The sequence below is a fragment of the Salmo salar genome, chromosome 09 (genome assembly GCF_965601325.2).
Source record: "Salmo salar chromosome 09, fSalSal1, whole genome shotgun sequence".
Classification (NCBI taxonomy): domain Eukaryota; kingdom Metazoa; phylum Chordata; class Actinopteri; order Salmoniformes; family Salmonidae; genus Salmo; species Salmo salar.
The window spans coordinates 156387901-156411183 of NC_138299.1; the positions used below are offsets into that span (position 1 = coordinate 156387901).

At 43.1% G+C, this 23283-nt stretch overlaps 1 protein-coding gene across 1 annotated transcript; it reads right to left on the bottom strand.

Annotated features, from left to right (window-relative positions):
* Positions 1–3429: 3429 nt before the first annotated feature.
* LOC106613263 (extracellular calcium-sensing receptor) lies at positions 3430–5716 on the bottom strand. The gene is made up of 3 exons (XM_045687038.2): positions 5496–5716; positions 4915–5260; positions 3430–4647 (listed from the first exon to the last, which is right to left on the bottom strand). The coding sequence occupies exons 1-3, from the start codon at positions 5607–5609 to the stop codon at positions 3731–3733; spliced, it is 1377 nt and encodes a 458-aa protein (XP_045542994.2). The 5' UTR covers positions 5610–5716; the 3' UTR covers positions 3430–3730.
* Positions 5717–23283: the final 17567 nt, after the last annotated feature.

Sequence of the window (23283 nt, forward strand, 5' to 3'; positions counted from 1 at the left end):
ACCCAAACCACAGCTAAATGCAGCACTAACCTTTGATGATCTTCATCAGATGACAATCTTAGGACATTATGTTATACAATACATGCATGTCTGTTCAATCAAGTTCATATTTATATCAAAAACCAGCTTTTTACATTAGCAGGTGACTAGCATGTGACTAGCATTCCCACCGAACACTTCCGGTGAATTTACTAAATTACTCACGATAAACGTTCACAAAAAACATAACAATTATTTTAAGAATTATAGATACAGAACTCCTCTATGCACTCGATATGTCAGATTTTAAAATAGCTTTTCGGTGAAAGCACATTTCACAATATTCTCAGTAGATAGCCCGGCATCACAGGGCTAGCTATTTAGACACCCACCAAGTTTAGCCTTCACCAAAATCAGATTTACTATAAGAAAAATGTTATTACCTTTGCTGTCTTCGTCAGAATGCACTCCCAGGACTTCTACTTCAATAACAAATGTTGGTTTGGTCCAAAATAATCCATAGTTATGTTCCAACAGCGGCGTTTGGTTCGTGCGTTCTAGACACTATCCGAATTGTAAATAAGGGTCATTTTGTCATTTCGTGACAAAAAAATTCTTAATATTCCATTACCGTACTTCGAAGCATGTCAACCGCTGTTTAAAATCCGTTCAGAGACGATAGAATAAAAACATGGTGTCGTCTCGTGCACGAGCATGAAGCCCTTTGTCCGCTGATAGACCACTTAGCAAAAGCGCTCGTGTGTTTCAGCCAGGGCTTTGAATTACGTCATTCAGCTTTTTCCCGGGCTCTGAGAGCCCATGGGAGCCGTAGGAAGTGTCATGAAACAGCAGAGATCCTTTGTAATGGATAGAGATGCTGCTTATTTCAGCTATAGAGAGTGTATGCACCAGCATCAGAACTACGTTGACTGTAATGGTTTAGTTAGACATAAACATGCATTAGACACACCATAACCATGAGCCTCTCTTATATTTCCCTTACTGTCTAGTCCTCTTGTCAAGCTGGCTCTGCACAGTATTTCCCCAACTGTCTAGTCTTATTGGCACGCTGGCTCTATACAGTTATTCCCCTACAGTCTAGTCCTCTTGGCAAGCTGGCTCTAAACGGTGTTTCCCCTTCAGTTTAGTCCATTTGGCACACTGCCTCTCTTTTATTTCATCGACAGTCTAGTCCTCTAGGCACACTGGCTCTACACAGTTATTCCACTACAGTCTAGTCCTCTTGGCAAGCTGGCTCTACACAATATTTCCCCTAATGTCTAGTCAATTTGTCACTTTGCCTCACTTATATTTCCTCTACAGTCTAGTCCCCTTGACAAGCTGGTTCTCTTACATTTCCTCTAAAGTCTAGTCTTATTGGCACACTGGCTCTACACAGTTATTCCCAAGAAGGAAATTGCTCCCAAGGATGAACCAGACTTGTGGCGGACTACAATTTTTTTTTAATGTCTTGGCTGATTTCTTTTGATTTTACCATGATGTCAAGCAAAGAGGCACTGAATTTGAAGGTAGGCCTTGAAATACATCCACAGGTACACCTCCAATTGACTCAAATTATGTCAATCAGCCTATCAGAAGCTTCTAAAGCCATGACATATTTTTCTGGAATTTTCCAAGCTATTGTCGTGTCTTTGGCATCATTAAAACTGAAGACTTATTTTTATCATATAACTCTCTGTAATTATTATTACGCGATTAAACTAATTAATCATGTAACTGTAATTAACTTGGAAGTCGGGGCACCAAGGATAATATTCAAATTACAAAGTTATAATTTTCCTAATATAACTTTCAGATATTTTAATATCTATTCAATTAGTCTTCGAATTAATGAATTATTCTTTACCTCACGTTAGTCTCATTCCAAACGTCGTAAATTGTTGGTTTTCTGCACGAACCCAGTCTTCACTATGAGTCATCCATACATCAATTGTCTTAAATCCTTTATTTACTAACTAAGTAATTCACAGAAATACATAAACAAACAGCAGATAGTTACAAGGAAATGATAGCAGAGTTTCCCTAGTGGAATAAACCGGTGTCGCGGCTTGGTGGACAAAAGGGAAGTAGAGGTCGACTGAGATAAGACACTACAAAGTTGATAATTATAACAGTTGAAATGCTAATCCTTTGCACATGAACGCTCATGGGAATAATTGGATCTCTGTTGAAAAGTTTGTTTCTGTTGGAGAGTTTGTCCGCCCTCTCTCTCTCTGCCGTGTTTAGAATGGTTAGTTCAGAGTAACATTCAGCAATGCCGTTATAGAATAGGTGTTTCGGCGGTTGTCGGTGTTCGCGTTCAATGATACCGAATTCCTAGCTGCAGACTAGTATTTAGTATCAAGGATTTGTTCTTATTCTGTCGGTATCGATAGTCGAAGAGTTTAACCACGTGGTATGGTTAAAAGATTCAGCAATCTACTCAAACCTTAACTTTCTCTGTGATGAGGTACTGGTCTACAATCTTAGCCATCTCGTGGTTCTCGAGGTAAGATGGTCTGAAGTGGGAAAACCCAGGTGGGGTTTTTATTCGGGAACATAGAAAAGGGCGGTCCCATGATGCCAGCCCAATGTCTGCACTCATGGGCGGGCCTTCTGATTTAGTTAAACTCCAAAGGGAATTGGAGTTTCCTTCATTAAACAGTCTAAAATCACATGACATAATAACACCAATAGTTTCATCTTTACTCATTCATTTTATACGACAATTAGATGTAAGCCTCATAACTGAGACTCTTGTATAAACAAGGTTATGGTAATGTGGCTGTATTGTCTCTCATGAATTTCACAAAAATGTACCAAACGGACCAGTTCGTAGCAAGTTACTTCACCGAACTTTTATACATTCCCCAGAACATAAATAGTATTCGGTTCTCCAGTTCTGTGAGCTGGAAGAAATTCCTTTAATCTCTCTATGAAACTCACTCTCTGTCTATACTGTCTGGCCATGAGGAAGATTCTCCTCCAGGAATTTACTACCTCTCTGACCACAGCAGCCTGGGTGTAGAGAGAGAGAGAGAGAGAGAGAGAGAGAGAGAGAGAGAGAGAGAGAGAGAGAGAGAGAGAGAGACAGACAGAGCGAGAGAGAGAGAGAGAAAGAGAGAGAGAGAGAGAGAGAGAGAGAGAGAGAGGGATGGTGCAGAGGTAGGGGATGGTAAACTTCTCACCCACTGGAAGTGTGAAACAGTGAAATAATCTGTTTACATACACTTAGGTTGGAGTCATTAAAACTCGTTTTTCAACAACTCCACACATTTCTTGTTAACAAATTATAGTTTTGGCAAGTCTGTTGTCCTAACAGACTTGCAAAAACTATAATTTGCTTAACAAGAAATGTGTGGAGGTGTTGACTTCAACTGTATATGAAAATGTTTATTATATTATTATAATACAATATGATGAATTACAATATAAATTGAACACAAGCACTTCAATGTTACATCAATTTATTGGAATAAAGTTTTTCTCCAAACAACATGGAAGTGGTTCCACTCTTTTGGCTACTGCTAATGACGTAATTTAGCAGGTCAAATTAAATTTTAACACTCTAGATTTGAAAACCTCTCAAAACATTGGAATATCTAAAGTGACCCTGTTACATGTTACTAGTTACAATGTTACCAATGATTACCTGCTAAATTGTTGGTCATCTCTGTCAGAGTAGTCCTACCTAACTGTATAATAAACCATATCACTGAACGTTACATTGTTTTTTCATCTCAATCATTTCTTAATAACGTATATCATTGGATGTCTTCTCCATAAGGTGTTTCTTGGTGTTCTTCTCCGGCCTGAACAGAATAATAAAGCATTTAGGAACAAATAATAGAAAGAACAACCCAAAGCTAGAGGTGATGATGGCAAATATCTCCACAGCTACAGTGAACTTCCCAGGAGAGCTGACATAAGCTGGGATAAAGGTGATCCAGACAGCACAGAATATGAGCATGCTGAAGGTGATGAATTTGGCCTCATTGAAGTTATCAGGCAGCTTCCGGCCCAGAAAAGCCAGCACAAAGCATAAGAGAGCCAGGAATCCTATATAGCCCAACACAGCCCAGAAACCAATAGTTGAACCCACATCACACTCTAGAATGATCTTTTCCTTGTAGGTAGTGAGGTTTTTAATGGGGAAGGGAGGGGACAGGACCAACCACAGAGTGCATATCAAAGTCTGGACAAACGTGAAGGACACTACAGTCAATCTCTGCTGTGGAGGACCAAACCATTTCATGACATTACTGCCTGGAAGCGTAGCCCTGAAGGCCATCAACACCACTATTGTTTTCCCCAGAACACAAGAGATGCAGAGGACGAAGGTGATCCCAAATGCTGTGTGACGCAGCATACAGGACCATTCAGATGGTCGGCCAATGAAAGTAAGAGAACACAGAAAACACAGAGTCAAGGAGAAGAGCAGCAGGAAGCTCAGCTCAGAGTTGTTTGCCCTGACGATGGCCGAAGTTCGGTGGCGGTAGAAGACGGTTGCCGTGGCGATGGCCAGACAAGCCCCGCCCACAGAGCAGGCGGTCAGGATGATTCCGAGGACCTCGTGGAAGGACAGGAACTCCACAGGCTTAAGGATACAGCGGTCTCTCTCAGCGTTGGGCCAGTACTCCTCGGGACAGATCAGACAGTCTGAAGAATCTGACCAGGACAAAACAACAGACATCAAATGTTAATAATAATAGTTTCAGGTTTATTTTTTTACAAATACATGTCCCACAATGCTACACGTTGTCAGTTTACAATAAAGTATGTTGAATTAATGTGCAGCTTACATGAGATATTAAGAACAGGAACATGATTGACAGACACTACCTTTGTAGTGCTGTTAGTATGAATAAACCAATACTTAGTAAACCATGATAGAAATTACTACACATTTTATGCCAACTATTCCTATAGTCCTACCTGTGTTATTACTGATCTCTCCCTCTGCACATTGGATACAGTCATAACAGCATACAGGCTTTCCTTTCTGTACAGCCTTACGAGTGCCTGGGGGACAGCTCTCACTGCACACTGACACAGGTACTTGTGTACTGTTCTTTACCCAGGTGATTTCCCTCTCCATGTCAAACCTCTGGTCAGGAGGCAGGGACGCATCATAGCGCCCCACTGTCACAAACTCCATCTTCCCACTCTCCCCTATCTGCCAGTTGACCAGCTCATAGGTGGCCACTGGGTCCCCGTTGGCATCGAAAGACACCTGGTACCCATTACGAGAGAAGTTCACCCTCCTCAATCTCTCCAGGACCTGGGAGTTGGAAGTGAAGGGAGAGAGAGAAGGGACGAGAGAGAAGGAGAAAGGGGAAGAGAGATGGAAAGAATGGAAGAGAGAGATGGAGAGAGGGACGAGAGAGAAACAGACCATTCATTTAACTCATATATTTATCAGATGTGTTACTTCAGAACCAGCCGTAATGGCCTTCATACATGTAGTCTAAATAAACATATCCATCAGGACATTATACTATCGACTTGTCATTCACCTGTGTTGGCTTCACATGGAGGCTTTTGTCACATTTCACTGTGGAATTTTCTCTCTCTTCACAAACAATGCTGTGGATGGCGTGTGCTATGGCGTATACAGCTTTGTACACCATGTTAGTTACACGCAGCTGAGATGTATCTGTGTAGGGGACCTGTAGCTGCTGTATATCCTCACTGCCATCACACACCTTCTCCTCAACCCCAACACCTGTAGAGGAGGTCCCTACAGACAGAGACAGAGAGAGAGAGAGAGACAGAAAGATGGAGATACAAACAGATTGATAAATATATAAATAGATCGATAGATAGATAGATAGATAGATAGATAGATACCTATCCCCAGCCAACAGCCAAAGGCTCTCTCCCAGAACTCAGTGAGCAGGGGAGAGTTGGACACCTTCTGTGGGGAGAGGTCCAGGAGGAAGTCCCTGAGGCCGGGAATGACAGAGCGTTGGATGCCAAATCCGATGGCCCCGGCACACAGTCCGAAACGCAGCATATCTGGGTCAGTGAGCCAGGTCTCGCTCCCGATCCACTGGCGGGGCGGAGAGGGCAGGCGGTCCAACTCCCTCAGCAGGATCCTCATATCACCAATGGCAGCGAATGCAACCACCACCCGGGCTGTGGAGCTGGGGAACATGATTATATCATATGCTTAATATGCTGGTCATGTTTGACATTCATTGGAATGTCTCAGTGAAGTGAACATGAACATTAGTATTAATCAACACTTTTGACAAGCTTAATATATGCAAATCATGTTGGTCTCACAGATCAGCTTTGGGAAAAATGAGAAATTAATAACAATAGCATTTTTTATGAACATGTTCTTGCATTTGTGTGAATGAAAAGTTCACAAGTAATCATGGATCACCTGCGGATCACGTCGGCCACCCGTTGCACTCTGCTGAGTGGGTTGGTACGGTAGAAGGCTTCAGAATATTCCACACAGATGCCTTCCTCTTGTGCTGCCTGTAGGAAAGCCGCCATCCCGTTATTACCGTAGTCAGAGTCGGAACGGACCGCCCCAATCCAGGTCCAGCCGAAGTGCCTGATGAGGTGGGCCAGAGCGGCAGCCTGGAACTGGTCACTGGGGATGGTTCTGAAGAAGGTTGGATACTGTTTCTTATCACTCAGACACGCACAGGTGGAAAAGTGGCTCACCTAGGTAAAAACAGAGTCGAAAACATGAGAAAGAACATCATGTCGCCCTAACAATTCTAATGTATTGGCTACTTCCTGCTTTCTTTCTTCAGCTATGTATTATGGTGTTAGGGAGACATTAATAGTAATAATCCCATGTATTTTTTTTCATTAGGCCAGAATGAAAAGGATACACATTTCTACCCAAGACCTTGGTCATTCTATTCATATTGAAAATGGTTTTATTAGACATACTGGTTCTGTGAAATACATGAGTAAAAGGTGTGAAACTAATCCCTGGTCTCCCATAACAACCAAGCCTATGAAAGATAGTCCTCAGATCATGTTTTAATGCCTATAGAAGTTCTCAAGACTCAAAGTCCTTAGTCTATGTTCAAATGCCTATGGAAGTTCTCCAAACTTCCTCCACAAAATTTCACACAGAAATGTCTATTCCTGAAAGAGAGGAGAATACAGTTGGAATACAGGAAGTTAAAAGAGGATTTATTTCCTGAAAGAGAGGAGAATATACTGTAGGAATACAGTAACTTAAAAGTTGAACTCATTCCTAAAAGAGAGGAGAATATACAGTAGGAATACGTTAAAATAAAAGTTGAACTAATTCCTGAAAGAGAGGAGAATATACAGTAGGAATACAATAAATTAAAAGAAGCTGAATGATTTCTTTCCACAGGAGTTACCTGAGGAATCCCGAAAGGGCCAATGATGCGCAACATGCTGATGGTAGGCGTGGAGCCAGACTCGCCCACGATAGCTGTCACCGTAGCCGATCCCGAGCACTGTTCTCCGGTATCAAACATGGGGTCCAGGCCGTTAGCCAGCTGGAAGGCCACTTTCACGGCCATCGGGACCGAGGAGCAGGAGTCGTGCACTTGATAACCGAGTGTGACACCGGGTAGAAGATACGAACTGTTGTTTATCTCCTCAACTGCGAAGACCAAGGCGCGCGAGAAGCGCAACTCACGGGAATCCAAACTGTAAATAGAAGATAGGTGAGTGAGCACCTCTTGACTAAATGGTAAACTAGCCTATAGAATATCTTGTTATGCCAGGGCAAACATCTTAAGCCTAGCCTTATTTTCCACACTGTCTACATGCCTACACTTTTGTTATCGGTACCTGAGAACATTGTAGGATAGCCTGCACTTGAAATATGACCCTATGAAACAGTAGGCTTTACCTACTCCCTCAGATACAAACACACTTTTTATCTGTGTTAAAAACACTGTTTATTTGTCTTTAAAACACTGGTTATCTGTCTTTAAACACACTGTTTCTCTGTCTTTAAACACAATGTTTATATGTCTTTAACACACTGCTTATCTGTCTTTAAAACACTGTTTTTCTGTCATTAAACACACTGTTTATCTGTCTTTTATCACACTGTCTACGTGTCTTTAAAACACAATTTATCTGTCTCCCCACGCAGCCACAGTCCTGTCCCTTGCTCCCTCTTGCATTCACTGACCTCCCTGTGCACTGCAGGGGCTCAGGCATGCTGGTGTAGCTGCGGTCCACAGTGTGCATGTAGTTGTGGATGGAGAAAACACCCCCGATGACAAAGTCCCCGTCCTGGGAGAACGCCGGAGGACGAGGGGTGCCTTGGAGCCTGCATCTGACAGACTCCAGCCCAGAGGCAGAGGCAGACGAGAGCAAGGCAAGCCCACCAGCCACCACAGCTAGATGTAGTAGAACCAGACTACCAGCCAGACTTGGATCCAGAGCAGGAGCCGGAGAGAGCCTCATTCCCCTGATGTGTAGAAGGTATGGGGTAGCACAGCGCCAGACAGACCCACATAGGTCAGGTTACCTCTCTACTCTGGCTTAAATACCCACCGTACCTCTGTGGGGATTCCTCTGGGGGCCACACTGTGGGTATGGCCATGCTAAGGAGGGAGGGGCTAGAGGCTGCTCTGATCACCCAGTCAGGTCCTGCTTCTTTCAGCTGTAGAGAGTTTATGCACCAGCATCAAAACTACATTGACTGTAATGGTTTAGATAGACGTAAACGTACATTAGACACACAATAACCATGAGCCTCTCTCATGGGGCGGCAAGTATCCTAGTGTTTAGAGCATTGGACTATTAACCGAAAGGTTGCAAAATCGAATCCCCGAGCTGACAAGGTAAATATCTGTCGTTCTGCCCCTGAACATGGCAGTTAACCCACTGTTCCTAGGCCGTCATTGAAAATATGAATTTGTTCTTAACTGACTAATTTCCCCCCCTTACTGTCTTGTCCTCTTGGCACACTGGCTCTACACAGTATTTTCCCTACAGTCTAGTCTTCTTGGCAAGCTGGCTCTACACAGTATTTCCCCTACAGTCTAGTCCTCTAGGCACACTGGCTCTACACAGTATTTGCCCTACAGTCTAGTCCTCTTGGCAAGCTGGCTCTACACAGTATTTCCCCTACAGTCTAGTCCTCCTGGCAAGCTGGCTCTACACAGTATTTCCCCTACAGTTTAGTCCATTTGGCACACTGCCTCTCTTATACACTGCTCAAAAAAATAAAGGGAACACTTAAACAACACAATGTAACTCCAAGTCAATCACACTTCTGTGAAATCAAATTGTCCACTTAGGAAGCAACACTGATTGACAATAAATTTCACATGCTGTTGTGCAAATGGAATAGACAACAGGTGGAAATTATAGGCAATTAGCAAGACACCCCCAATAAAGGAGTGGTTCTGCAGGTGGGGACCACAGACCACTTCTCAGTTCCTATGCTTCCTGGCTGATGTTTTGGTCACTTTTGAATGCTGGCGGTGCTTTCACTCTAGTGGTAGCATGAGACGGAGTCTACAACCCACACAAGTGGCTCAGGTAGTGCAGCTCATCCAGGATGGCACATCAATGCGAGCTGTGGCAAGAAGGTTTGCTGTGTCTGTCAGCGTAGTGTCCAGAGCATGGAGGCGCTACCAGGAGACAGGCCAGTACATCAGGAGACGTGGAGGAGGCCGTAGGAGGGCAACAACCCAGCAGCAGGACCGCTACCTCCGCCTTTGTGCAAGGAGGAGCAGGAGAAGCACTGCCAGAGCCCTGCAAAATGACCTCCAGCAGGCCACAAATGTGCATGTGTCTGCTCAGACGGTCAGAAACAGACTCCATGAGGCTGGTATGAGGGCCCGACGTCCACAGGTGGGGGTTGTGCTTACAGCCCAACACCGTGCAGGACGTTTGGCATTTGCCAGAGAACACCAAGATTGGCAAATTCGCCACTGGCGCCCTGTGCTCTTCACAGATGAAAGCAGGTTCACACTGAGCACGTGACAGATGTGACAGAGTCTGGAGACGCCGTGGAGAACGTTCTGCTGCCTGCAACATCCTCCAGCATGACCGGTTTGGCGGTGGGTCAGTCATGGTGTGGGGTGGCATTTCTTTGGGGGGCCGCACAGCCCTCCATGTGCTCGCCAGAGGTAGCCTGACTGCCATTAGGTACCGAGATGAGATCCTCAGACCCCTTGTGAGACCATATGCTGGTGCGGTTGGCCCTGGGTTCCTCCGAATCCAAGACAATGCTAGACCTCATGTGGCTGGAGTGTGTCTGCAGTTCCTGCAAGAGGAAGGCATTGATGCTATGGACTGGCCCGCCCGTTCCCCAGACCTGAATCCAATTGAGCACATCTGGGACATCATGTCTCGCTCCATCCACCAACGTCACATTGCACCACAGACTGTCCAGGAGTTGGCGGATGCTTTTGTTCAGGTCTGGGAGGAGATCCCTCAGGAGACCATCCGCCACCTCATCAGGAGCATGCCCAGGCGTTGTAGAGAGGTCATACAGGCACGTGGAGGCCACACACACTACTGAGCTTCATTTTGACTTGTTTTAAGGACATTACATTAAAGTTGGATCAGCCTGTAGTGTGGTTTTCCACTGTAATTTTGAGTGTGACTCCAAATCCAGACCTCCATGGGTTGATAAATTGGATATCCATTGATTATTTTTGTGTGATTTTGTTGTCAGCACATTCAACTATGTAAAGAAAAAAGTATTTAATAAGATTATTTCTTTCATTCAGATCTAGGATGTGTTGTTTAAGTGTTCCCTTTATTTTTTTGAGCAGTATATTTCCTCTACAGTCTAGCCCTCTTGGCAAGCTGGCTATCTTATATTTCCACTACAATCTAGTCCCCTTGGCATGCAGGCACAACACAGTATTTCCCTCACAGTCTAGTCCTCTTGGCATGCTGTCTCTACACAGTACTTCCCCTACAGTTTAGTCCTCTTGGCTCGCTGCATCTCTTAAACTTTATAGTGATTTGGATAGAACACTCTGAAGTTTCTAAAACTGTTTGAATGATGTCTGTGAGTATAACAGAACTCATATGGCAGGCAAAAACCTGAGGAAAAATCCATCCAGGAAGTGTTTTGTAGTTTTTCAAGACTGGGCCTTTTCAGTATACAGTGACTTAGCCTGTTGGGGATAGGGGGCAGTATTTGCACGGCCGGATAAAAAACGTACCCGATTTAATCTGGTTACTACTCCTGCCCAGTAACTAGAATATGCATATAATTGTTTGATTTGGATAGAAAATACCCTAAAGTTTCTAAAACTGTTTGAATGGTGTCTGTGAGTATAACAGAACTCATTTGGCAGGCCAAAACCTGAGAAGATTCCAAACAGGAAGCGCTCTCTCTGACCATTTCATGGCCTTCTTGATCATCTCTAACCAAAACAGGGGATCTCTGGCATGACGTGACATTTTCTAATGCTCCCATAGGCTCTCAGAAGGCGCCAGAACGTTGAATGGTGGCTTTGCAGGCCATGGCTGAAAAACATTAGCGCATTTTGATAGTGGTCGATCTGAGGACAATGAGACTGGAGGCGCGTGCACGAGCCGACACCATGTTTACTTTCTCTCTCTTTGAACGAAAACGACTCCCGGTTGGAATATTATCGCTTTTTACGAAAAAAATAGCATGAAAATTGATTTTAAACAGCGGTTGACATGCTTCGAAGCACGGTAATGGAATATTTAGAATTTTTTTGTCACGAAACGCGTCACCCTTCTTTACCCTTCGGATAGTGTCTTGAACGCACGAACAAAACGCCGCTATTTGGATATAACTATGGATTATTTGGGACCAAACCAACATTTGTTATTGAAGTAGAAGTCCTGGTGAGTGCATTCTGACGAAGAACAGCAAAGGTTATCAAGCTTTTCTAATAGTAAATCGGAGTTTGGTGAGGGCTAAACTTGGTGGGTGTCTAAATAGCTAGCCCTGTGATGGCTGGGATATCTACTCAGAATATTGCAAAATGTGCTTTCACCGAAAAGCTATTTTAAAATCGAACATAGCGAGTGCATAAAGGAGTTCTGTATCTATAATTCTTAAAATAATTGTTATGTTTTTTGTGAACATTTATCGTGAGTAATTTAGTAAATTCACCGGAAGTGTTCGGTGGGAATGCTAGTCACATGCTAGTCACATGCTAATGTAAAAAGCTGGTTTTTGATATAAATATGAACTTGATGGAACAAAACATGCATGTATTGTATAACATAATGTCCTAGGGTTGTCATCTGATGAAGATCATCAAAGGTTAGTGCTGCATTTAGCTGTGGTTTGGGTTTATGTGACATTATATGCTAGCTTGAAAAATGGGTGTCTGATTATTTCTGGCTGGGTACTCTGCTGACATAATCTAATATTTTGCTTTCGTTGTAAAGCCTTTTTGAAATCGGACAGTGTGGTTAGATTAACGAGAGTCTTGTCTTTAAAATGGTGTAAAATAGTCATATGTTTAGGTAAACAGACAAAAGAAAACAAAGCATGGGGTCGACGCGGGCACGAGCCTGAGTCTCACAGTACTGTAACCAGCCACTACTCAAACGCGCTACTTTTTTTCAGCCAGAGCCTGCAAAGCCACGATTCAGCTTTTTGCCGCCTTCTGAGAGCCCATGGGAGCCGTAGGAAGTGTCACGTAACAGCAGAGATCCTCTGTAATGGATAGAGATAATCAAGAAGGGCAAGAAATTGTCAGACAGGGCACTTCCTGCATGGAATCTTCTCAGGTTTTGGCCTGCCATATGAGTTCTGTTATACTCACAGACGCCATTCAAATAGTTTTAGAAACTTTGGAGTGTTTTCTATCCAAAGCTAATAATTATATGCATATTCTAGGTTCTGGGCAGGAGTAATAATCAGATTAAATCGGGTACGTTTTTTATCCGGCTGTGAAAATACTGCCCCCTAGCCATAACAGGTTAACCCCTGTGCGGCCTCGGGACGGACATCCAGCGAAAAATCATATCGCCATTAGCATAACAAAATTTAATAATTAAAAAAAATAAAAAAATAATTCAAATTATATCGTTTTATAGATACACCTCTCCTGAATCGAACCACGTTGTCCGATTTCAAAAAGGCTTTACAGCAAAAGCAAAACATTAGATTATGTTAGAGGAGTATATCGTAAAAGTAGCCACATAGACATTTTCCGACCAACCACATGCATCAGAAATAACCAAAAAACAGCTAAATGCAGCACTAACCTTTGACAATCTTCATCAGATGACACACCTAGGACATCATGTTACACAATACATGCATTATTTTGTTCGATAAAGTTCATATTTATATATAAAAACAGCATTTTACATCGGTGCGTAACGTTGACTAACTATTTTCCCTCAAATGCATCCGATGAAACAGAGCTACAATTTACTAAATTACTATTCGAAAACATTTTTAAAATGTAATATTGTCATTCTAAGATTTATAGATGAATATCTCTTGAAAGCACCTGTAATGCCAGATTTAAAAATAACTTTACTGGGTAATCACACTTTGCGATAAAAGGGGATGCGATACTCAGAACAATAGGCTAGCAATAGCAATAGGCTAGCCATCTTGGAACAATCGCATATCACATCTAGTCTTGTATACTATTGTCAATAATCCCTTACCTTTGGTTGTCTTCATCAGAAAGCACTTCCAGGAATCCCAGGTCCACAACAAATGTATTTTCGTTCGAAAAAATTACTCCTTTATGTTCCAAGAGCTTGTTCTTGTTAGCGCGTCTGAAGGCTGATCCAAATCCTCCGTCGGCCACGGGACAGCCATTTCGACAAAAAGCATTTTTTTTCCCATTTAGGTTCGTTCAAACATGTCAAACGTTGTATAACATAAATCTTCAGGGCATTTTTCAACAAGAGAGCCAATAAGATTCGAGGGGGACGATTGCATTCTGTTTCAAAACGTTTCGAAAGGGGAGGGTAGCCAGGAGCGTCGGCGTCATAATGGTGATGGCCCTCTCCGTGTGACCACGTTCCACAGCATCTCATTCATTCAGTTTTCACAGTAGGTGTCTCAAATCACTTTGTAAAGACTGGGGACATCTAGTGGAAGCAATAGGAAGTGCTCAATGAACCATAGCTCACGGTGTGATTAATAGGCAACGTGATGAAGTTGAGTTCGCAATTCAAAATTCCACTTCCTGTTTCGATCTGTCTCGGGGTTTTGACTGCCATATGAGTTCTGTTATACTCACAGACACCATTCAAACAGTTTTAGAAACTTTAGGGTGTTTTCTATCCACAAGTATTAATTATATGCATATCCTAGCTTCTGAGTTTGAGTAGGAGGCCGTTTAAAATGGGCACGATTTTTTTTTTTAAATCGCTTTAGCGCCCCCTATCCTACGTGAACGCCAAGAGGTTAAATGTCCTACATAAGGGATGCAAATGGCATTTGCAGTATGATTGATGAGGATCTCCATATTGCAAATGTACGGTCCTTTACCAGAAGTCCCCGAATGTATTTAAAATATGCCGACGGCCTCAGGCCATGCCCCAGGGCCAGATCTTCCGGGAAGTCAAAAAATAAATTCTCTTGGACATTTAGTTTCCGTTTTATAAAATGTTGAAATTTTGGTCATTTTTCCACTGTTCCTGAAAATTACATCAGATGGCGACTGCCTGCTTATTGCAAATGTACAAAACATCACCAAAATGACATGGCCATTTCTCCTAAATGGAAAAGACTTCGAAGACAAAACTCAGTGGGCACGGGTTTGGACAAATGGGCTGTTAGCCCAGACACAAGATGGCGTCGAGGCCTCAGCGCTATTTGAGTTAAGGCCAGTTTTCTGGGATAAAAGGTAAAAAACGGTCATAGAGCACTAATTTGACAGCTTCACGTCAAAGTACATGAACCTACGGTGTCAGGAAAAAAATAACCAGCCATTTATCTATCGTAATTTATGAGAAATCGTACAATGTACAATTGGTGATGGTCAAAGAAATGTCTTTTTTTATTCAAAAAAGCTACAGATCCAGTTGCAGCGTGTTCAGACGAATCCGTTGAGGCATGTTTCAGAGCTCTACATGGTTTCTGTGATTTTCTGTGATTTTCTGAAATTACACACACATCCAATGGGGAGTAAGACAGTGAGCGGTTTAAAGACAAACAGAGCCTGCAAAAGTTACCTGTGTTTGAACTATCAAAGAACCGTCAGACCTTGAGCTCTGAAGCTTTATATACATGTTCTAGAGCTTAATTTGATTGTGAACAGTGAGTTATGTGGCTCTAGAAAGTTCTCAGGCTGAGAAACAGCCTTGTACATTTGCAATGATTTCAATTCATTTTGACCATCATGAAAATGACGACATTTAGAGAAGTCCCAAGGTAAAAAGTCTAGGTGAATTGAAACCGCCTCCGCCAAAAGAGGTGGACCCTAAAGTTTGTGTCTTTCTAATCTTCCTGGAGCAACTGGAAGTGGTTAAAAAGACCCTAAAAGTGTTTTGATATAACCAACCTGCAGATTGTTTAAAACACTGCATTCAACCCTCTGCAAATCAGTCAGTTCTTAATGTAAAGACATGAAACTCAGGATTGTGTAAAAACCTACCCCAAAGAGGATATGTGTTTACTTTCAGCTTCCTGTGCCAACCGGAAGGGCCTTAAATTGGGGTCATAGGGGCGTTTCAAAGGGTTAATAAGGTCACATCTTTTCAAAACTTCATATCTGTGATTAGGCAACCCTCATGAACTTTAAATCAGTCATTTCTCCCATCAGATGTCCAAGAAAAACTCTTACACACACACTCACAGCAAGGATGGAGTAAAACAGTTCGGTCCTTAAATACAAACAGAGCCTGCAATAGTTACTGGAGTTCTCACCATCAAAGAACCGTCAGACCTAGACCTTATATACATATTCTAGAGCTTAAGTAGATTGTGCACAGTGAGTTATGTGGCTCTAGAAGGTTCTTAGGCCGAGAAACAGCCTTGTACATTTGCAATGATTTCAATTTATTGTGACATGGCGAAAAAGATGACATTTAGAAAAGCCCCAGAGTCACAAGTCTAGGTGCTTTGAAACCGCCTCCACCAAAAGAGGTGGACCCTAAAGTTTCTGTCCGATTGCTCTTTGATGGACCCCATAGCAATGCCTGGAAAAAGTGGATTTTCAGCATTAATTAAGGACACTGCTCAGGCTCCGAATGACCTATCGAGCCAAAACTCGGGATTCAGGGTTGCTTCAGCTAGGCCTACACATAGTGTCAGAACTGGACCCACAGCCAGAACAGAACTCTGTGTTTTAAGTTTTTATTATGGTCTAAACAGAAGGAGCTGTGAATTTTGGGCCTGCTCGGGAATATGTGATAGTTGGCTTCTAAACGAGTTGGACAAAGTGGGTTTGGTGTCAGTTTGTATCAGTTTGGTGACAGAATGATATCTTATTGACTGATGGAAGCTGACTTGCTGGCTGACTTTGTCCATTTGCAATAAGTTAAAACAGTGATGAACCATCACTAAAATGACAGACTGAAATAACCACTAAAAGTGTTGGAAAATGGCATCAGCGTAGTCTCTAGGCCTTGCCGAGTTCAAGGAGATGCCCCACTTGACCGTAGCTCGCTCTGTGTGACCGCAGCGACCATGCAAAAAAGTAGGCCCAAAATGAAGCCTGGCCTAAATTTCGGGGGCTTTTGAGTGACAGCGGCAGAACCATTAGGGTTAGAAGCACAATTTAACCACAGGAGCGTTCCTAAGGTCCTCCCGATCTGTGCAAACCTAACCTTGACCATGTGGAATTATCCTCTCTAGGGTAGGGGGCAGTATTTGCACGGCCGGATAAAAAACATACCCGATTTAATCTGGTTATTACTACTGCCCAGAAACTAGAATATGCATATAATTATTGTCTTTGGATAGAAAACACCCCAAAGTTTCAAAAACTGTTTGAATGGTGTCTGTGAGTATAACAGAACTCAAATGGCAGGTCAAAACCTGAGAGATTCCTTTACAGGAAGTGGCCTGTCTGACCATTTCTTGAACTTCTTTTCCATCTCTATCATTTACTAAGGATCTCTGCTCTAACGTGACACTTCCCACGTCGTCCATAGGCGCTCAGAGCCCGGGAAAAAACAGAATGTCGTCATTCCAGCCCCAGGCTGAAACACATTATCGCCTTTCTCAAGTGGCCGATCAAGGGACACTGGGCTTATGCTCGTGACCCCGACCGCCCCCGCCTTTGGGATTTTTTCCTCTGTTTGCCGAAAAGGAGATTCCCTGTCGGAATATTATCGCTTTTCTACGAGAAAAATGTTGTAAAAATTGATTTTAAACAGCGGTTGACATGCTTCGAAGTACGGTAATGGAATATTTCGAATTTTATTGTCACGAAATGCACCATGCGCGCGACACTTCTTTACTATTTCGGATAGTGTCTGGAACGCACGAACAAAACGCCGCTATTCGGATATAACGATGGATTATTTTGGACCAAACCAACATTTGTTATTGAAGTAGCAGTCCTGGGTGTGCATTCTGACGAAGACAACAAAAGGTAATGAAACTTTTATAATAGTAAATATGATTATGGTGAGTGCTAAACTTGCCGGGTGTCTAAATAGCGAGCCCGTGATGCCTGGGCTATGTACTTAGAATATTGCAAAATGTGCTTTCACCAAAAAGCTATTTTAAAATCGGACATATCGAGTGCATAGAGGAGGTCTGTATCTATAATTCTTAAAATAATTGTTATGCTTTTTGTGAACGTTTATCGTGAGTAATTTAGTAAAATGTTAGCGAATTCCCCGGAAGTTTGCGGGGGGTATGCTAGTTCTGAACGTCACATGCTAATGTAAAAAGCTGGTTTTTGATATAAATATGAACTTGATTGAACAAAACATGCATGTATTGTATAACATAATGTCCTAGGGTTGTCATCTGATGAAGATCATCAAAGGTGAGTGCTGCATTTAGCTGTCTTCTGGGTTTTGGTGACATTATATGCTGGCTTGAAAAATGGGTGTCTGATTATTTCTGGCTTGGTACTCTGCTGACATAATCTAATGTTTTCTTTCGTTGTAAAGCCTTTTTGAAATCGGACAGTGTGGTTAGATTAACGAGAGTCGTGTCTTTAAATGGCTGTAAAATAGTCATATGTTTGAGAAATTGAAGTAATAGGATTTTTAAGGTTTTGAAAATCGCGCCACAGGATTCAACTGCCTGTTACGTAGGTGGGACGAATTCGTCCCGCCGGTCCCATAGAGGTTAAAATGGTGTAAAATAGTCATATGTTTGAGAAATTGAAGTAATAGCATTTCTAAGGTATTTGAATAACGCGCCACGGGATTTCACTGGCTGTTACGTAGGTGGGACGAAATCGTCCCACTGGCCCTAGAGAAGTTAACAAGAAATGTGTGGAGTTGTTGAAAAATGAGTTTTAATGACTCCAACCTAAGTGTAGTGTAAACTTCCGACTTCAACTGTATATGAAAATGATTAATATATTATTATAATACATAATATGATGAATTACAGTATCAGTTCCACTTTGTAGGCTACTGCTAATCACATCATTTAGCAGGTCAAATTAGATTTTAACATTCACGATTTGAACATTCTCTCATAACATTGCATAATATCTAAAGTGACCCTGTGTCATGTTACTAGTTACAATGTTACCAATGATTACCTTCTAAATTGTTGGTCATCTCTGTCAGAGTTGTCCTACCTAACTGTATGATAAACCATATAACTGAACGTTACAATCTTTTTCCCCTCAATCATTTCTTAATAACGTATATCATTGGATGTCTTCTCCATAAGGTGTTTCTTGGTGTTCTTCTCCGGCCTGAACAGAATAATAAAGCATTTAGGAACAAATAATAGAAAGAACAACCCAAAGCGTCCCACCTAGCCCATAGAGGTTAAGGAGATGTTTATCTTTCAAAGGGTGTAAGATAGTTGTATGTTTGAAAAATTTGAATTTTGACATTTATTTGGTTTCAAATTTGCCGCTCTTGAAATGCACCTGCTGATGATAGGGTGCACCACGGGTGGCACGCTAGCGTCCCACATAGCCCCAAGAAGTTAACCTGTTATGGCTAGGGGGCAGTATTTTCACAGCCGGATAAAAAACGTACCCGATTTAATCTGATTATTACTCCTGCCCAGAACCTAGAATATGCATATAATTATTAGCTTTGGATAGAAAACACTCCAAAGTTTCTAAAACTGTTTGAATGGTGTCTGTGAGTATAACAGAACTCATATGGCAGGCCAAAACCTGAGAAGATTCCACGCAGGAAGTGCCCTGTCTGACAATTTCTTGCCCTTCTTGATTATCTCTATCCATTACAGAGGATCTCTGCTGTTACGTGACACTTCCTACGGCTCCCATGGGCTCTCAGAAGGCGGCAAAAAGCTGAATCGTGGCTTTGCAGGCTCTGGCTGAAAAAAAGTAGCGCGTTTGAGTAGTGGCTGGTTACAGTACTGTGAGACTCAGGCTCGTGCCCGCGTCGACCCCATGCTTTGTTTTCTTTTGTCTGTTTACCTAAACGCAGATTCCCGGTCGGAATATTATCGCTTTTTTACGAGAAAAATGGCATAAAAATTGATTTTAAACAGCGGTTGACATGCTTCGAAGTACTGTAATGGAATATTTAGAAATCTTTTGTCACGAATTGCGCCATGCTCGTGACCCTTATTTACACTTCGGATAGTGTCTTGAACGCACGAACAAAACGCCGCTATTTGGATATAACGATGGATTATTTTGAACCAAACCAACATTTGTTATTGAAGTAGAAGTCCTGGGAGTGCATTCTGACGAAGACAGCAAAGGTAATAACATTTTTGTTATAATAAATCTGACTTTGTTGAAGGCTAAACTTGCTGGGTGTCTAAATAGCTAGCCCTGTGATGCCGGGCTATGTACTCAGAATATTGCAAAATGTGCTTTCACCGAAAAGCTATTTTAAAATCGGACACCTCGATTGCACAAAGGAGTTCTGTATCTATAATTCTTTAAATAATTGTTATGTTGTGTCCTAGGTGTGTCATCTGATGAAGATTGTCAAAGGTTAGTGCTGCATTTAGCTGTTTTTTGGTTATTTGGGATGCATGTGGTTGGTCGGAAAACGGCTATGTGGCTACTTTTACGATATACTCCTCTAACATAATCTAATGTTTTGCTTTTGCTGTAAAGCCTTTCTGAAATCTGACAACGTGGTTCGATTCAGGAGAGGTGTATCTATAAAACGATGTAATTTTTAAAAAAAATTGAAAAAAAAGTATTACATTTTGTTATGCTAATAGCGATATGATTTTTCACTGGATGTTGAATAATGTGAACCGTGGGTGGGACCTGCCCAAGAGAGGTTAATGAGGGATTTACCATCACCAAATGGACATGCTGAAATCAACACCAACGAGCGATGGAGAGGAACCATTATCACTGCCTGTCCATCCCGAGTTCAATGGGCCAATCAGTCAATTGGGCATTTCTCCAGTATATTAGAGCATGTCAAATTCGTGATGGTAAATGTTCCTTGTATCACATTGCAAATGGACAGTACATTTCCAAGATTTTTAATGAGGGATTTACCATCACCAAATGGACATGATGAAATCAACACAACGAGCGATGGAGAAGTACCACTATCACTGCCCGGCCATCCCGTGTTCAACTGGCCAGTAAATTCGGCATGTCAAATTCGTGATGGTAAATGCCCATTGTAAGACATTGCAAATGGACAGCCGTGCAACAGGTTACCTGAACAGGGTTTACCAGTAGCACATTTTTTAAACATGTTTTTAATGCTTTTATGGGGGTACAAGGGGTCCATAGCCAGGAAGGGAGCATCCCCCACCCGTGCCCAACCAATAGAGGTCGCCCCTGGTCATTTTGAACGTTTATCAAAAAATCTTTAAAAAAGTCCCACTTCTCTCTCATCGAACATGACAAATAGACCTTCTAGGTTGATTCAGGGCTTAACATAGCGATATATATCATTTGGGGAGTATAAATGCCATTTGGACATGGTTCACTGACTTTTGGGTATGGAAGCCGACTTCCTATGATCATATATGGCAAATGGACATAACATCCTGATTTGGTACTTTCAATATGTATGTATGGCATTAGGACATTTCTTATGCCATTTGGACATGGTTCACTGACTTTTGCGTTCAGAAACCGACTTCCTATGATCATATATTGTCATTTAAGTGTTGATGCTATGGCATCAACAATTAATCGCTGGATGCTACTTATCATTGCGCACTTAGGTTTATTACAGGTGCTAGCTACAGAACTCACCACTGTGTATTATATCAAAATGTGGGTTGGACTTCGCTGTCCATGAGACGAGAACAACATGCTCTTGTGTTTGTGTATAAAGCACTTCTGAACAAGCTACCTTCTTATTTATCATCACTCATCAATATTATAATTATAATTCCTAAAACCAGGTCTCAAGCATGAATTACACTTGAGGCCCATGCGATTTTCACAGAGTTGGGTATGGCTGCCTTTTGCTGTTATGCTCCTTGCCTATGGAATAGCCTGCAGAATAAACTTAAACTTGAGACTCTTGTCCCCCTTGCCCATTTTAAATATTTATTGGAGGATATTTATTTTTGTATTGCTTGTAACTGTTTTGAGTAATGCACGTTCTTGTGCTGTTAGGGGAATAACCTATGTGTAAATGTAATCTGTTGCTGTATTTTTTTGTGTTATCTGTGATTGTTTTGTTTGTCTTGTGTAGTTTCTTAATCATTGTACCTAAACTGTATGTGTAAACATGTATACGCAGGGCAAATAGACATAACATCCTGATTTGGTACTTTCAATACTTATGTATTTCTTATGCAGTTTGGTGTCACGCCCTGACCCGTGAGAGACGCTTTATTTCCTCTAGTTTGGTTAGGTCAGTTTTTGCAGAGGGATCAGCAGGTGGTGCGGGGGCTACGCCCTGAACCGGAGCCGCCACCATGGGTAGATGCCCACCCGGACCCTCCCCTATAGGTTCAGGTTTGCGGCCGGGAGTCTGCACCTTTGGGGGGCGGTACTGTCACCTGTGAGAGACGTTTTATTTCCTCTAGTTTGGTTAGGTCAGGGTGTGACATGGGGTGGGCATTCTTGTTTTTGCGAGAGCAGAGCGCCGACGAGATGAGGAACTAGCACGGCAACGAGGCAAGCACGAGAGGTAGCCCCCAACATTTTTTTTGGGGGGGGCACATGGGGAGATTGGCTAAGTCAGGGTTCAGACCTGAGCCAACTCCCCGTACTTACCGTAGGGAGCAGGTGACCAGTCAGGCACCGAGTTATGCTGTGATGCGTACTATATCACCAGTGCGCATTCATAGCCCGGTGTGATCTGTGCCTGCGCCCAGTATTTGCCGTGCTAGAGGGGGCATTCAGCCAGGACGGATTGTGCCAGCTCAGCGCTCCTGGTCTCCAGTGCGCCTCCTCGGTCCAGGATATTCTGCGCCAGCTTTACACACTGTGTCGCCAGTACGCCTTCACAGCCCAGTTCGTCCTGTGCCAGCGCCCCGCACTTGCCGGGCTAAACTGAGCATCCAGCCAGGACTGGTTGTGCCAGCCATACACTCCAGACCTCCAGTGCGCCTTCACAGCCCAGTTCATCCTGCGCCAGCGGCCCACACTTGCCAGGCTAAAGTAAGCATCCAGCCAGGACGGGTTGTGCCAGCCTTAAGCTTCAGACCTCCAGTGCGTCTCCACGGCCCAGTATACCCTGTGCCTGCTCTGCGCACCTGGTCTCCAGTGCGTCTCCCCAGTCCGGTGAGACTGGTTCCAGCTCCACGTAAGAAGTCTCCAGTGATGATCCATGGTCCGAAGCCTCCAGTGATAATCCATGGCACGAAGCCTCCAGTGATGATCCATGGCCTGGAGCCTGTAGTGATGATCCATGGCACAAATCCTCCAGTGATAATCCATGGTCCGGAGCCTCCAGTGATAATCCATGGCACGAAGCCTCCAGTGATGATCCATGGCCCGGAGCCTGAAGGGATGATCCATGGCACGAAGCCTCCAGTGATGATCCATGGCCCGGAGCCTGTAGGGATGATCCATGGCATGAAGCCTCCAGTGATAATCCATGGCCCGGAGCCTCCAGTGATAATCCATGGCACGAAGCCTCCAGTGACGATCCATGGCCCAGAGCCTCCAGTGATGATCCATGGCGTGAAGCCTCCAGTGATGATCCATGGCGCGGAGCCTGTGGTGACGATCCATGGCACGGAGCCTGCAGCGATGGTCCCCGGTCCGGAGCCTCCGGCGACAGACCCCGGTCCGGATCCTCCGGCGACGATCCACGGTCCGGTAATACAAAAGGGGAGGGATCAGCAGG

Coding starts and splice junctions, on each gene's coding strand:
- LOC106613263 (XM_045687038.2), bottom strand. CDS start 5,609: ATGGTGTACAAAGCTGTATACGCCATAGCACACGCCATCCACAGCATT. Junction 5,261..5,495: donor TCCATGTGAAGCCAACACAG/GTGAATGACAAG, acceptor TCCAACTCCCAG/GTCCTGGAGAGATTGAGGAG. Junction 4,648..4,914: donor AGAGATCAGTAATAACACAG/GTAGGACTATAG, acceptor TGTCCTGGTCAG/ATTCTTCAGACTGTCTGATC.